Raw genomic sequence first — 15,057 nt, forward strand, 5'->3', positions numbered from 1 at the left:
ATTTTGAAGTGAGAGACAAGAGAGAGAGAGAAGGTAGATAATTAATACCATGCACTGCTAACTCAGATATGCTACGCTACTTTTACAACGTACTGACAACCCTAAATGCGGCGCGAGATATTTTTCTGCGGTAGCCAAGCTCGAACTACAAAAATACGAACCCGCTGGGCCTTGTTCATTCTCAAAAGATATGAAAACAATATGAAGTAAATACGGTATTTTTAAGCTACAATAAAATACGATTGTAGTTGGAACACACTAAATCGCTTAAAGACCCAATATAAAGAAAAAAACAAACACATCATATATAACATCTCTAGCCAGTGTGGATTCAGACTTGGGTGATTGCTCAGGCTAATAACTATGACAGCGACTGATATTCGATAGCCCAGACTTTTCGTTAAAACTCGCAATGAATTGGCATTCGTAATAACAAGAATAATGCTGTCAACCATATAATTTTTGAGTATATCAAAATTCTAAGTTCTGACAAATCTGACACAGAATTTTTAACCATCCTCATCCCCCCCCCCAAAAAAAAATACACATTTAAACAGAAACAAAAATAAGACCTGCTTTTTATCTCGCACCACCAGCTACTGTCAGTCAGTTGTTTCCTCCTTTTATTGTTTATTTCCCAATATTGTATGAACACATATTTTATTTTTCAGTTTCAATTTGTTATTTATATTGAATATATAACTTAACTGTTTTCACAAGGAATCGTTGAATATGAATTATATATAATACGAAATGTTCTTTTTTTTTCCTCAAGTTTTTCGGTTTCTTTATTAGTAACTTTTTTTAAAGTAATTATTTTCTGTCCTATGTTTTCATTCTGTTATGGATGACCCGTTGTTTAATTCATTTTGGCTTAACGTATGGTATCACAACTTTTATATATAGTTTGTAGTAGAGAGAATTTATTACCTTTTTTGGGAAGCATCTTATCTAACAAATAGAAGATTCAGTTTAGCTTGGGAAAATTTTAATGTATATAAAGTAGGTCAAGATATATAAAAAATTCTATTGTAATTTCCTTATCTATTTTAATGCTTTTGATTATTTTTTTTTTTACTTATTACGCCTTAAAATAACCGAAAAGCATACAAAGTATTTCTTTTTTTCCTTTTTTTCTATTTTCAACAAATAATACGCTGTACGTACTTGTGAGCGTTTCATAAGGGATTTTTCCATTGGCGAATTCCAATGAGAGTGCGCATGTTCGGTTTCTTGAGCCGGAATATTTTTGAAGATTGTCAAATTCACCGCTGTTAATCACATGGAGGTCGAATGTGTACAGAAATTTCAGGCAAGTGGCTTGTGGTTGTAACCTGGACTGTAAAAATATCAAATGACAAAGCGAGGCTTGTTTAACAGACGTTGTTTAAAACTTGATGTATATTATCAAATTTACATATCCTTATAGTTTCACTAACTAGAATAAGTGCTTACTCTTTTTGTTTAGCATAGTATTTACTGTGCAATATTATATAGTAATAAGTTGGTATTAGTAATAATTACTACTTCTATACAAATAATAATACGATTTTACTGTACTATACTAATAGATTACTATATTTCCGTCCGTTTAACTGGGTGTTATTTATTGATATTATGTTTATGAAATAGAAATTTCTAAAAAAATTTAACAATAATAGAGTGAGTGTGTTTTGTATTCCTTTTCGCAAATTCTGCACTTTTTTCTTATTAACTATTAAAATCGCGAACTTGTTTTTTCTGTATGAAATTTTATAGACATTTACTAATTACCATCTCATGTTTTCGTGTTGCTTTTCCGTTGTTACAATTGCATATCACTAAATTGATAGAGATTTTTCACTTCTCTGATGTTTATGCAATTTGCATGTGAGGAACACAAAAGTATAAGTACAAAGAATGTAAATGCAGTACTTAAGTACCATCTGGCCTGTTATCAGTCGGGGCTTCCTTTAAGTAATGTCCAATTTTAGGTGCAGAAAAAGAGAAAGGATTTCAAACACTTTTAATGTTATTTTATCAATAATGGATCTTCCAGTATTATTAATTACTTCATGTCAAGGATTCACAAGCTTCTGAATGCCACTTCTATAACATTCTTGGAGTTTGGAGGAAAAGAAAGTAGAGAGGGTAATTTTGTCAACTTTATTTATTCCAAGCTCTTTTTCCATCAACATAGTTCTGCAAACTTCAGAATAGATGATAATTAGATGGGGCAAGGTCTGGAGAATAAGGAAGATATGGAAGTTTTTCCCAGTCTAGCTCTTCAATCTTTGTAGATGTGATACTTGCTGTATGGAGCCGTGCATTATCCTGGTGTAACACAACACCGTTGCAGTTGATCAAAGCAGGTCTCTTTTCTTTCAGTGCAACATTCAAGCACTCTAACTGTTGAGAATAAAACTCTGATGTAATCATTACATTGAGTGGCAGCAACTCAAAGTGGATCACACCAACAATATTACACCAAATGCTTAACAAGACTTTCATAGGGTGTTGGGCTGTACTTTAGTCAGTTTATCTGCATTGAGCCATTGTCTGTAACAATTAACATTTTAAAACGATATCCATTTTTCATCTCCAGTCACTAACCTTTTCGAAAAAGGTGAGTTACATTCACAAGAATGCAGAGAAGTGCAAATGTTCACTCTTACTCTCAGGTTAGCTTCTCTCAAATCATGGGGGACCAATTTTTTGAGCGTTGACAACTTTCCAAGCTGTTGCAGATGTAGGTGAACTGTTGAATGGGTTGAATTAAGCTTCTGTGCTATAACAGTTGTAGAACTAGCAATAGGAACACATTAGGCATATAATGCTTTATCAGTTTAAAAAAAGCAACAGTGCAGCAGAAACTGCTCGAAACATTCAAGGTATTTATGGTGCAGTGTTCTTAATGAAAGAAAATGTCGAAGGTGGTTACAGACACATCCACCTTCATGAGGGTTTATTTGATTAATGATTTGAAAAAGTGGAGTTGGGTTAGTTTCTTTTATTTGTCTGAACATTTTTATACACATCCTACTACATATTTTAGTCATTAAAGCCTTATAAGAGACAGAAATGATGATGCACTTTCTGTATTAAATATTTAGGATGACCTGATACTTCTTAAATACCCTGTATGATGCACAAGGTCATTTGTTCATAGTGGATGCGATATTTACACTACAGTTGAATGTTTTTCTCCTATAATTAATTATATAAAAATATTCTGTAGAAATATTTTGAAAATTTGAAGTAACTAACTAATGTTTTTTTTTCTTGTCTTGATAGTTTAATGACAAGTACCAACATTTTACATGTGTAGTTTGTGCTTATTACGGTTGTGATTGCATTTATTTTGTCTTGTGTTAAGTTGTGGTGGTAAAAAAACATTGTATTGGTTAATAGGTGTAATAATACATTTGTACAAAAAAATTTCATTAAAATACTGTTATATGCTTTTTTAAATGAAAATCTGTATAGGGCCTGTAAATAAGGGTATGATAATTTTTATTTTTCTTATTGAATGGAACACTTTTACTCCATACTTACTGTACTTTCATGTAAAATTATAGTCTCGAGCATTATTTCTATAACTTTTCCATTACCAACTTCAGCATGATGTGCATGATATTTTCATAACTGAGTTAAAACTTGCCATAGCAACCAGTTTTATTTTCTGTGTTAACAATATGCCTAAAAACTGCTTTCTTCTCATGCTGATGTAACATTTTTTAAGTTGCACATAGAAATTTACTCTGCTTGGAAAACTTCTTTTGTAGGGCTTTAACATAATTATAGGTATTTTATAATTATAGGTATTTTATTACCAAATATTAATTTCTACTTTAGGTAGAAAAGCTAACATTTAGGAATATTAATCATTATTTTTGTTAACACATTTATATAAGGAAATAGAAGTTTTGGGTTACCTACTAGGTGTTTATTTTGTAACAAATACATTTCAGACATTTCAACTCTTAAGTGCAACATGATGAAGAAAAGTATTCAACAAAGAATTCTAAACCAGGATATTGCATATGGTCTTGTGAACCAAAAAGCACTGTATGACATAGCCAAAGGTGAGCTATTTTAAAAGCATCTAACAGTTATTTAAAATATTTCAGTGGGAACTGAAATAATTTATTTAATAATAGGATTCATCTGTTTATAATATGCATTACTTTCGTGTTTATTGGCTAAAAAAAAACTATCCAGCGTTTAAGTATTGTGAAATATTTTTCTGTGACTATTAAACGGAGTTGTTCGTGGTATTTGTTCACAGTATGTGCTCGATCCAAAAATTACTTTTTTCCAATAATAGTCACAGTAAATGTTTGTTTGTTTTAAACTGTAAAACTAAATGTAAATATAATCAGTATCAGCAGTGAACTTTTAAAAATTCTTGACTCTACTGAAATGCTTGAAAAAGTTAATATTGTGGAGAATACTTTTTTAATTAGAAAGGCCTAGACAGACAGTCATTTGCAAAAATGTTAAATATATTTTATGAGTGGATTGCTAAATATAAAGAACCATTTCATATTTCACTTGTTCATTCTCTATTTCTGTTAATGTATAAAGGATTTAAGTATCCTTGTTGATAGATCTACATTGTCCCGAAGATGTACATGGGATTTTATCATTTCTGGTGCACAGAGGATTTGGACCTATTTTACACAGAAGATCTACTTGACCCTGTTGGTATATACATTACCTACCATTCTGTTTACTTATAGAATCTATATTTGTCCATGTTAACAGAACATAACATTGGAAGATAAAAAGGGACTGTTTGATTTATCTAGTCTGTCCTACCACTAAATGAAACTAAATACTGAAAAGCAAAGCCAACTGTTATAATTCAGATGTTTATTAAACTTTCCTTTTAGTTAACTGCATTTACCATATCTGAAAACATTCTATTTCAAAGGCTAATCATGAAGTTAAAAAAATTGTAGTTGTCTTAGTTGAAGTATTGACTTCTACCTTGCCAAAATTTTTTTGTCTCCAAGCCTTACCATTCTCACCATTAAAGAGAAAACAAGATGATGAATCAACACTGCTAGTTTCCTTCATCTTAAATACCTCAATCAGATCTCCTTTAACTTTTGTTTTAAGAGAAAACAATTTTGGAGATTTTAACCTATCCTCATATGATAACCTTTCCACAACAGATGTCATCTTAGTAACCCTTTTCCAACAGTTCAATGTCTTTTAGAAGGTAAGGAGCCCAAGACTGAATGAAGTACTTTTCCATAACTGTTAAGGCTATTCCCATCAAAACTGTATTCATTCAAATTATTATATACCATGTGCATTACCTTTCATTTGTTACAATTTTCATTTATCAGTTATTTATATAACTTACCAAATAGTCCAAATCATTTTGTAAAATAGAAGCAAATTTTCTTTTAGGAAGTAAAAATTTGATTCAGAGACTTGGACTTAAAGCAGATTTACCTATTCACCGTGGATGCGTAAGTGGATTCTCTTTTTGTTTTTATTTGAGATTTTTTTTCAAGATGTTTTGCAACAGATCTTTATTTTTAGCTGTTTTAACATTAACTTGCATCCTTGGTTTATTTTGTTACCAGTTCTTGTGTGTGAAAATGAATTCTAAGAATAATCATAGACAGAAAAGTCATTATATCAGATATTTTAAAAATTAATTAGCTAAGTAATAGTAAAATATAAATTTAGTAATCCTAACTTCCAGTGTCAGTTTCTAATAACCATTTATTTTTCTATTATGAATTTCTGAAGATAGTCTAATAAAATAATTGTTAAAGAAGCAAGGTTAAGTATTTCGTAAACCATTTGATGTGCACTAAGGATGCTTCATTTAAAAGTATTATATTGTTTTATTCATAACTCTATTTACTCACTAGTTTTAGATATCAAATAAAATTATATTATCTAGGTAAACACATTGTCTTGGAACTCTTCTGGCCAGTACCTCTTGTCGGGGTCTGATGATTGTTGCCTATGTATCACAGATATATACAGGGAGAAGGTGAGTACAGCTGGTATGTTGTTTTTCAGATGAATTGTGAGAAAGAGGTTGAGGTAAAATGTTGTACTGAGAAGCATTGTAAATACACAAGTTCATCAAATTGTATTTCCAAGATGATACCTTACTTCTACACTCTGATTTAGCTATCTTCTTATGTCTGCCAAAGAGATTTTCATGTCATTAGCCTTGAGGGAACTTCTGCCTAATTTTGTGTAATTTAATGTAAACTATACTCCTGCATGATTTAATCGTGCAACTAAGCCTTTAACCAGAAGGAGGGCAACATACTTTCACATTACTCTTATGATTTGCATTTGGGTCATTCCATGTCAAATCATCCAGATTTTGGAAAATTTTCCAGGTGATCCCCACAGAATGCCTTGAAAAAATTCACATGTGCTCATCTACCCATATAATGAAAAATTGCCAAAGATTAGATCACTATCTAGTAGTTTCTGATTTACAGCCCTGTAAAATTTAATTAATTTTTTGTTATTTTTGACAATTTCATTTTTGGGCAACTTTGGCTGCTTAAAGCTGTAAAAGTAATCGTGGTAGAAGGCTGACATTTGCTACACTGATTGAATTAATCCTACAGACTTCATAAATGGTCTCAAACCAAATTTATCACTCTTAGGATTTGCATAGTGAGACTGTAAAATCACCTGAAAATGCAAAATCGTAAAAAACATTGGTTGATTTAATAAGCCATACCTCTAAGATTTAATATGATACAATGCTGATTTTTTTTTCTTCAAATTTCCTATACCATATCAGCTGATAAATCAGTAATTGTTGTAATTAAAAGTCTGTTAGATCTCCTGAACTGAATTTTTTTTTTTTTAAATAAAAAAACGTATGGTCAGAGAATACTTTAAAAAATTATAACTCAAAAAGTAGGTTGAACACCATCTTGATTTTTTTTTTTTTTTTTTTGTGGATCATATTCAGAGATGTAAGAATATATGGTAAAAATCTGAAAAGGCTGAATAACTGGTGACATGGTCAAACTATGGCCTGAAGTAGGGCTAATTTTAGCTAAATCATAAAGTTGCATGCAGCTACATTTTTTTACAGGTTCTGTTCTTTCTGGTTACCTCCTCTGGGATCTAAACATCCACCCACGTGTTTGCCGTGCATGGTGATCTGTGAAGGGGAGAAGAGGATCTTGGTGGTTGAGCAGTCCAACCCTAACGCACCACTTTGGCCTTGAATTCCTGTAGACGGGCGGCCTTCGTGTGGCGTCAATCGGCTGGTCCACTTGGGCTAGAGCCAACCAAGTACCAGTGTTTGAAGTTCTTAACAGGTGTTGTGGACATTGTGTCTGATGCTGGTGTTTGGGTATAGTGCTCACAAAACCCTGGTGTTGCTACAATGTCCTTGCATGATAGTGTAGTGCGTTCTCTCGTAGGGCTCCATGGTGGGTGGGGTCTGTGGGTACCGAAATTTTCCTTTTTTCCTGTGGATCCTCCTATAAAAAATTTAAATATAATAGTGAAAAAACAGTCAATAGGTAAATGACCATATCTTGAAGACTTTAAGCAGCAATCTTCAACATCTGTAACACACGTACCTCATTTTCTTGTATCACATTCTATTTCAGAAAACCTTTAGGGCAAATGTTCCAATTTTTTATTCAGAAGGGACTAGAGGGACTTGCTGGCTCTCCAAAGTCAGTAAAAAAGCTTCAATCTAGAGACACATTGGTTGAAACATCTACAATCCCCACACAGTGAACTCCTCTTAAATTCAAAGGCAAAAAGGGGATGTATCTATTGAGGTTATCCCTCATGCTACCTTGAATTCATCATGAGGAGTTATTGTTGAGAGGGATTTGAAGAACATCCTTGAGTCAGAGATTCTTGCTGGTTTCTCCACTCAGTTTCTACAGTGAGGTGCATCTCCACTCACAAAGATGTAGTTACACTGCTGACAAATAACCTCGTTTTGACATTTACATCACCACGTGCACCTGCCACCATCAAGGCAGGTTATCTAAATTGCAGGGTACAGCCATACATTCCAAACCTCTCCAATGTTTCCAATGTCAGAGGTTCGGCCACTCAAAGACGTCCTGTTGTGGTTCCCTGACATGTGCTCGTTGTGGTGGTAAGGACCACGATGCCTATGAATGTGACACGGACCCACATCTTGTCAACTGCAATGGTTCTCACCCTACCTACTTTCGTTTCACTGTGGCATCATCTCTTCTCACTGTGATATGGGGTGTTGTGCAGGATCACTTGAGGTATCCTTTTGGTGTTTATATATTCATTCAGTTGTCAGATTCATACCATGTCTAATCCATAGATTATCGTAGGAGAAGCCAACACTAGGGAAGTATTCTGCCCACTTATCTGGCTCTCACTTGCTGGCTTTTAAACATAGGATTTTGAAAACACTCATTGCACTGTCTTCAGTAAAAGACATTTCTAGACTGGTGGGAATTTGAGCATTTTCTTTGAGTCTCCCCACTGAAAATTCTCTTCCCATCACATGTTGAGTAGAGCATTGGAGATTCTTACCAGTGACCAGTTACTAGCTGCTGGGGTGATGAATCATTGAAAATCCTCATTACAATATAAAAGGAATGTCATTATGTTGAGCAGTCACCTTATAAGTACATATTATATATGCATATCTTATATGTTCTTTTTCTGCAGCCATTGTCTGTTAAGTAAAGTCACGATGAACATATTTTATACTGTTCCATACTTCATTATTATACTGCCTTCCTCCCACAGCTGTAGTCAGTCCCATTGAGTGTGAAGATAAGGTTGAGGCATGCACACACTGAATGACATCTTGAGGTATCACTAACATGCTTTCATCCCTCATTTGTAGTCTGACAGTAGAATGTAGGTGTGCACACACACACTTATTAAATATGTAATGTACTCTCCTGCAGCTGGAGTTTGTCCTGTGGAGTCTGATGGTAGAGTTGAGGCATGCACTCAAGGTTATGGATTGAACGTGCCCCATCCACGCTGCACATCTATTAATGTTATGTACAAGTACTCAGATGGTTGCATTTCCATTCTGCTCATCTCTGAAACAAATTTTGTTGCTTCTTTCTATTTATCTTTATGTGCAAGGAATATACTCTGGATGAGACAAGATGCAATCTCCCAGGCGTGTGTCCCGGTGGTGCACTTGTACTTGCATATTACATCCTATGAGCACTTTTCAAAGGGAACTTATCAGAGTTAAACATGCACTGGCACCTTCACTAACTTGACAGGAGATCCTAACTAAATCTGTGTGAAGAGATGAGGTGTCTTAGAAGTTAACATTTTTCTTGCCTAAAAATGTAATTTAGTAGATACTTAGCTTCTCGCACATTCCCACTCATCATCCCCACTTCTGGTGCAAATTTTATTCCTTACCTTATCAGAAAATGAAGTTTAGTTACATAAGTGCAAATATTTAGGAGGAATTATTTTGCGTGAAGGGGTGCCAACTTTCTGTCAGTGGAAGACTTTGTTGCATGATAATATCATTAGTCCAGTTCATGTGAAATTAGGTGGGAGTTTCCTCGAGGGTAGTGGCATGCAAGCCTCTATGTATCTATAGTTAGAGTATAGCAAATAATAAAATGTAAAGTCTTACTGAAAACAAATGTTTGATATATATATATATATATAGGAGGTTTTAGAGATTATTCAAATAATATTTGGGAAAAAGCATAGTTTTCTTAATCATAACATGAGATCACTTTGCACTCAGACTAGCAACAAAACAGACTATTTTCACAAATATCTTTTGTAAAAATATTTCATTTTATGTACAAAACTTGTAATCTTTACTAAAAGTTTACCAAATTTTGTGCAGGTTGATATCCTGTATCAAATGTTTTAGTACAGATGTGCGAAGGTGTATACAAATTCATATATTTTATACCAAGCCTGTTACAAAATGGTAAACCAAATGTTAGTGTGTAAAGGACTTGCATGTTTGTTAATGTAAAATTGATTTTCTTAACCAATAACATACAAAGGATTTAAATCTGAAGTTGGTGAACACCTACAGGGTGTTTGGAAAGTCAGTATGCAGTTATGTATTTATTAACAGACATGTTTCAGTGTATAATACAGGAGATAAATATGAATGTTTATAATTGTCAATGTTGAAAGTGACCACTGTTGGCATTAATACAGGCTTGGATCCTTCTTATTTTGTTTTTAAACACTGCTATCAGTTGCTGGCTTGAAATAGACTGAATAAATGCTGTTTTCGCTGCTTTCAAAACTGCACAGTGGCTTTCCGAACACCCTGTATATTTGTCTCTACATGACCATTATTTTTTATCACTCAGCTAGCCTACTGTCATTGAGGGTTGCTGAATGTATGTTTGTAAAAGAAAAATCTGTTACTGTGTGTTTTTGTTTTGCTTCTTTCTTTCTTTTTTTTTGTCACTGAACGATAAACGTGCTACATCCGTAAATTAACACCAGTTTCTGTTGATCTGTATTTTTAATCAACACCAGTCAATGAGCATCATTCCTTATTTGTTTGTGCTGATGTTTACTGTATCTGCCTGTCACTATTTGCACTTGTCTTTGTCCCTACGACAGTGTAAATTTTTCTTTCTGTTGGTGTAAACCAGACTTGCCAGTTTATCCTTGTTAGTGAACTTTTATATCTGATCCTTTTGGATAGATGAAGGTAAAAACCTTCCATGATTAACACATACATTAACCTTCCTATGTTAGTGAGCATGGAATTTTGTTTATTTAGTGAACACTAGCTACAGCTGATTTATATTAGTTAGCAACAGACTTTTATATGATGTGTATATGCGAGACATGACGTTAGCTTTCAGTAGTGTGTATAAATGACTTGTTGGCATGCTATGACTGACTCCTACTCCAACTTAGATATTGTTGCTTATCTAGGCTTCATGACCATGTCACTTTTAAGCTCAGATCCATTTGTGTTGACATCCCACTCCAACTTGGAGGCAGCAGCTTATCTAGGTTCCATAACCATGTCTTTTGGTAGCTTTGATCAATCCATGCTATTATCTCTTTCCAACTTGGAGGAAATATCTTTTCTATGTTTTGTAATCATGTTTCTTGGAAGCTCAGGACATTCCATGGAGTTATGTTTAATAGTATTTGAATTTTGCTAAATATTTGAAATTTTGGTCTTTATGTTTCAGTTAAAAAGTAAAAGTAAATGGAAAACATGTTGATTATCTTTAGAATTGTTTGTATTTGTGTTCACTGAACTTATCTTCTGTTGATTATAAACTTTTAAAAAGTTGGATATTATTATAAAATACTGTTCCATCTTTAGTCATAGTAAAATGAGTTCTATCATTCTAATAACAGGTGAATGTAAGTTCTGTTATGTTTTTTGAATGTGTTTTGGAATTTTTTATTTTGATTAGTCACAATAAATTAAACAAGTTATTTTAATTAGAATTTGTTTTCCTTCTAGTTGGTAGTATCAACAAAAACCAATCATGCTGCCAATATTTTCAATGCTAAGTTTCTGCCACAGACTGAAAATCGGCATGTAAGTAGTGATAGTGTAGTTCTTTCAATGTGGAACAATACTATTTAATTATAAAATATTATACACTAAATGTTAAGCATATGTTAGCTCACGTATTTAAATGATATTTCATATAAAAAGAATTTTCAAAACATGCATACTGGTGTATGAATGGAACTTGTATATATAAATTAGAAAATGAAGATAAAAATATTTATTTGTAATGTGTAAACAATTTAACTGTTATATGAGAATACAACTATACACATGAACTTAGAACTAATGTTTGCCCTTGTGATTTTAGTTTAAGTTAATATTAATGTGAATATAATGAAACATAAAATATAAGTTCATTCACCTATTATTTACTGAAGAAAAAGTGCAGATATTTGTTTGTAATCAGTTATGTAACACATTTTAATAATATGTGTAAGTGGTGGAGTCTAAGAGGAGAATATATTTCTTATTGTACATTAATCTTTCAGGTTGTATCTTGTGCTGGAGATGGAATGATTATCTTCTCTGATGTAGAAAATCCAGACACAAGCTTGAAGAACTGTTTTACTTGCCATTTTGGTTCAGCATACAAGTTGGAGACTGTGCCAAATGACCCTCATACTTTCCTTTCTTGTGGAGAAGATGGAACTGTACGCTGGTTTGATCTCAGAACAAAGACTCGTTGCTTTAAGAAGGAATGCACAGAGGCAGGTTGCTTTGTATGTCTGCTAGAAATCTACAGTTTCTTTTATTTTGTTTTTATTCATGTCCATTTCAGAAGAGTGCTTGCATGACATAGCTGTTAGCACATTTTATGAAACAGCTCTTACGAGTGTAATTTGGCTACAGTCAGTTTGGTGAAATGTTGCCTCTACTTGGTGTGGAAAAAATGGGTACTGACATAGCTATTATTTTGTGCTTGGTTTTTGATTTTGGTTTTGAGATAGTTACTTATCTTTAGTTTAAAGCCTTGCAACATTCATCTCAAGTCAACTGATTGGACACAATTAATACTACATTTCAGGATATCCTCATCAATTGTAGATGTTCAGTAACATCTCTTGCAGTTAGTCCATTTACCCCATACTATATTTGTGTAGGGTGTTCTGACTCTTCTGTGCGTATCTATGATAGAAGAATGTTAGCCACAGGTAAGAAATGCAAGTTCTTGTTTTTGTTTTTTCAGGCAAGTTATTTTCTGCCTTTTTGGAAATGTGCAGTAATTTTTGTAATTATAAGCATAAGAAATAGGAACAACTTACTAAATATTTTTTTTGTAATTGTACAGTTTGAATGTTTTTTGTTTTGTTTTTGGGAAAAATATTTTTCACTTAAATAATCTTTAAGATACTATTTAGTGTTACATTTCATGATACCTGAAAAAGTGAAATGACTATAAAAAAAACATTAAAGATTCTCTTTGAACTAGTATTGTCCTTTGATTACAAATTATTATTATTCAAAAGTATCATCAAATACTTCTCAGCTACAAGTCTATCCTAGCAATTTTATACTGTTGATTGGCTTGAAATTTGCTGTGGACCAAATAATTTTATGCTAAATACGTATGTGTTGCAAAAGCTTCCAAGGTGACAGTGTGTATACTTGCTTAAGATGCTAGACAGTTGCTTTTACTATATAGTAAACTGTTTTGTCTCCAAACTGTATTTTACGAGATTGTATGCCAGACTTTAAACCTGACATTACTCACTTTAAAATTAATGTTGTACTTTCCATGAACTTTTAATGCTACCAACTTCACAGGTCATTCTTATTCAAAGGGAGGTTGGAACCTCGAGGTATCACCTGACATATCATTGGAGGAAACTATTGTCTAGTACATCTTTTCACGATATACAGCATTACAACAATAGCCATGGATGCAAACTAATTGTCACTTCAGAAGAAAGACAAAGAACAAGATGAACATAACTTTCTTGGCTATTTGTTATGTGAAGATTGCAGAACTAGACTAACTAATTCCAAAAATACTGTTAAAGTAAGGTCGTAGAAAACGCGGTTTATAATTGTATGGCAATACAAACTGTCACTCTATAAACACACCCAATATAATAACCAAACATCTGAATGTTTTTGCTAAATTTTCTATTATTTGGATACAAAATCTTCATATTGTATGTATGCATGAAACTTAGGAAAGTGTGTTATGTCAAACTGTTAAGCTATACTGATGTTTTAATACAGAAAACTCTTATTTAAAAAAGAAACATTTAAAATTCAATCATCTTTTGAAACATGCAATTGAAGATTTTTGGGGTTTACTACCAGCCATATTAAATTGTGAAATACTAATTAAGTGGCATTAAATAAATGTTATTTACATATAGAGAGAACATGTACTTAAAACAAATGCATGACCATAAGTTAGTAGCAGAAAGTACATGGTATTTTGCAGTTTTGCTATAAACGTTATTCTTACCAAAGTAGGAAACGTGAAATGGAAGAAACTCAAGGTCTTTTAAGTTGAGCACTGATTTTATTCTTAGGCATTTCTATTGCACAATGCTTTAAACTGTGCTTCAAAAGTTTACTAAAAATAAAAGTGTTATTGAAATTTTATTACTTCTGACCATTTTCCTTAACTTTGTGCGATTTCAATATTCATTGTATCTTTTGCATCTCAAAGTTCTTTCAAATAATTTTTAATCATAAGGCTTAGATAATTGTTGCCAAACATACGTGGTAGCTATTAATATGAAGTTGTGTTTTGATACTTGTATTGTTTTTCCAAGTTTAAGATGATCTAGTTGACCAACTTTTTACTGAACATCTGTCATTATCAGTATTTACTCTAATATGATTTTGTTAACTTGATATTTTGCTTTTTTTAATAACTTATTTTTGTTTATAATGTCCCATTTTCAGTAGCAATGTTGTTGTTGTTCATCTTAATATCAAACACTACATTTTGAGTTTCTTGAAAAATATTAATTGAATTACTTTAACTTTTATATGTTGAGGTTTCCCAAAGAGTTGGCCAAGGTCAGCCTTGTACTCATTTACAGTACCAGAAGTAAGTGCCAGAAACTGCAGAATAACTTCTGTGGAATATAGTCCAGATGGTCAGGAGCTGTTGGTCAGTTACTCTTCTGACCAGATCTATTTATTTAACATTCAGGTGAGTAAGTAGTGTTTTTTTTTTTTTAATTTAAATATGCAATTTTAATATCTTAAAGAAAATTTTGTTTAAGAGCTGTTATATTTTTACATTGACCATTTTAATTTGATAATATTTGTATGTAAAAATTAAATTTTTAAATCCTGCCTTCAGAATTGTTAATTTGTATTCTTTTCAAAGTAATGCCTTCCATTTATTTCAGAATTGATTAAATGTGTTTTGGTAACATTGGCTCTTCCTCTTCTTCACTGGTTCGTACTCTAAGAGTAAATTGGAAATATTTCCCTTTCTTCTTACCTCCTTGGATTTGAGTGTGTGGTTGTATATACACTGAAATGATATATCCCAGTTATTCTGAGAATCCTATCTTCATAAGCCTTTCTTTAAGATATACTTCATTTCCTTTTTTGTACTCAAGTTTGTT

At 32.5% G+C, this 15,057-nt stretch overlaps 1 protein-coding gene across 2 annotated transcripts in view; it reads left to right on the forward strand.

Moving 5' to 3' along the window:
• Nucleotides 1–1,143: 1,143 nt before the first annotated feature.
• The window catches only part of LOC143222329 (DDB1- and CUL4-associated factor 6-like), a 31,129-nt gene continuing 17,215 nt past the window's right edge, over nt 1,144–15,057 (forward strand). Inside the window, exons 1-8 of one of the 2 annotated variants that reach the window (XM_076448737.1) lie at nt 1,144–1,312; nt 3,951–4,064; nt 5,401–5,462; nt 5,906–5,998; nt 11,441–11,518; nt 11,983–12,201; nt 12,519–12,645; nt 14,476–14,633. In XM_076448737.1, coding sequence (XP_076304852.1) covers nt 1,294–1,312; nt 3,951–4,064; nt 5,401–5,462; nt 5,906–5,998; nt 11,441–11,518; nt 11,983–12,201; nt 12,519–12,645; nt 14,476–14,633 — 870 coding nt within the window. In that variant the 5' untranslated portion in view covers nt 1,144–1,293. Of the gene's footprint in view, nt 1,313–1,374; nt 1,400–3,950; nt 4,065–5,400; nt 5,463–5,905; nt 5,999–11,440; nt 11,519–11,982; nt 12,202–12,518; nt 12,646–14,475; nt 14,634–15,057 lie in introns of those variants that run through there. The other variant, XM_076448738.1, reaches the window with a different exon arrangement.

The sequence above is a fragment of the Tachypleus tridentatus genome, chromosome 8 (assembly GCF_004210375.1).
Source record: "Tachypleus tridentatus isolate NWPU-2018 chromosome 8, ASM421037v1, whole genome shotgun sequence".
Taxonomy (NCBI): domain Eukaryota; kingdom Metazoa; phylum Arthropoda; class Merostomata; order Xiphosura; family Limulidae; genus Tachypleus; species Tachypleus tridentatus.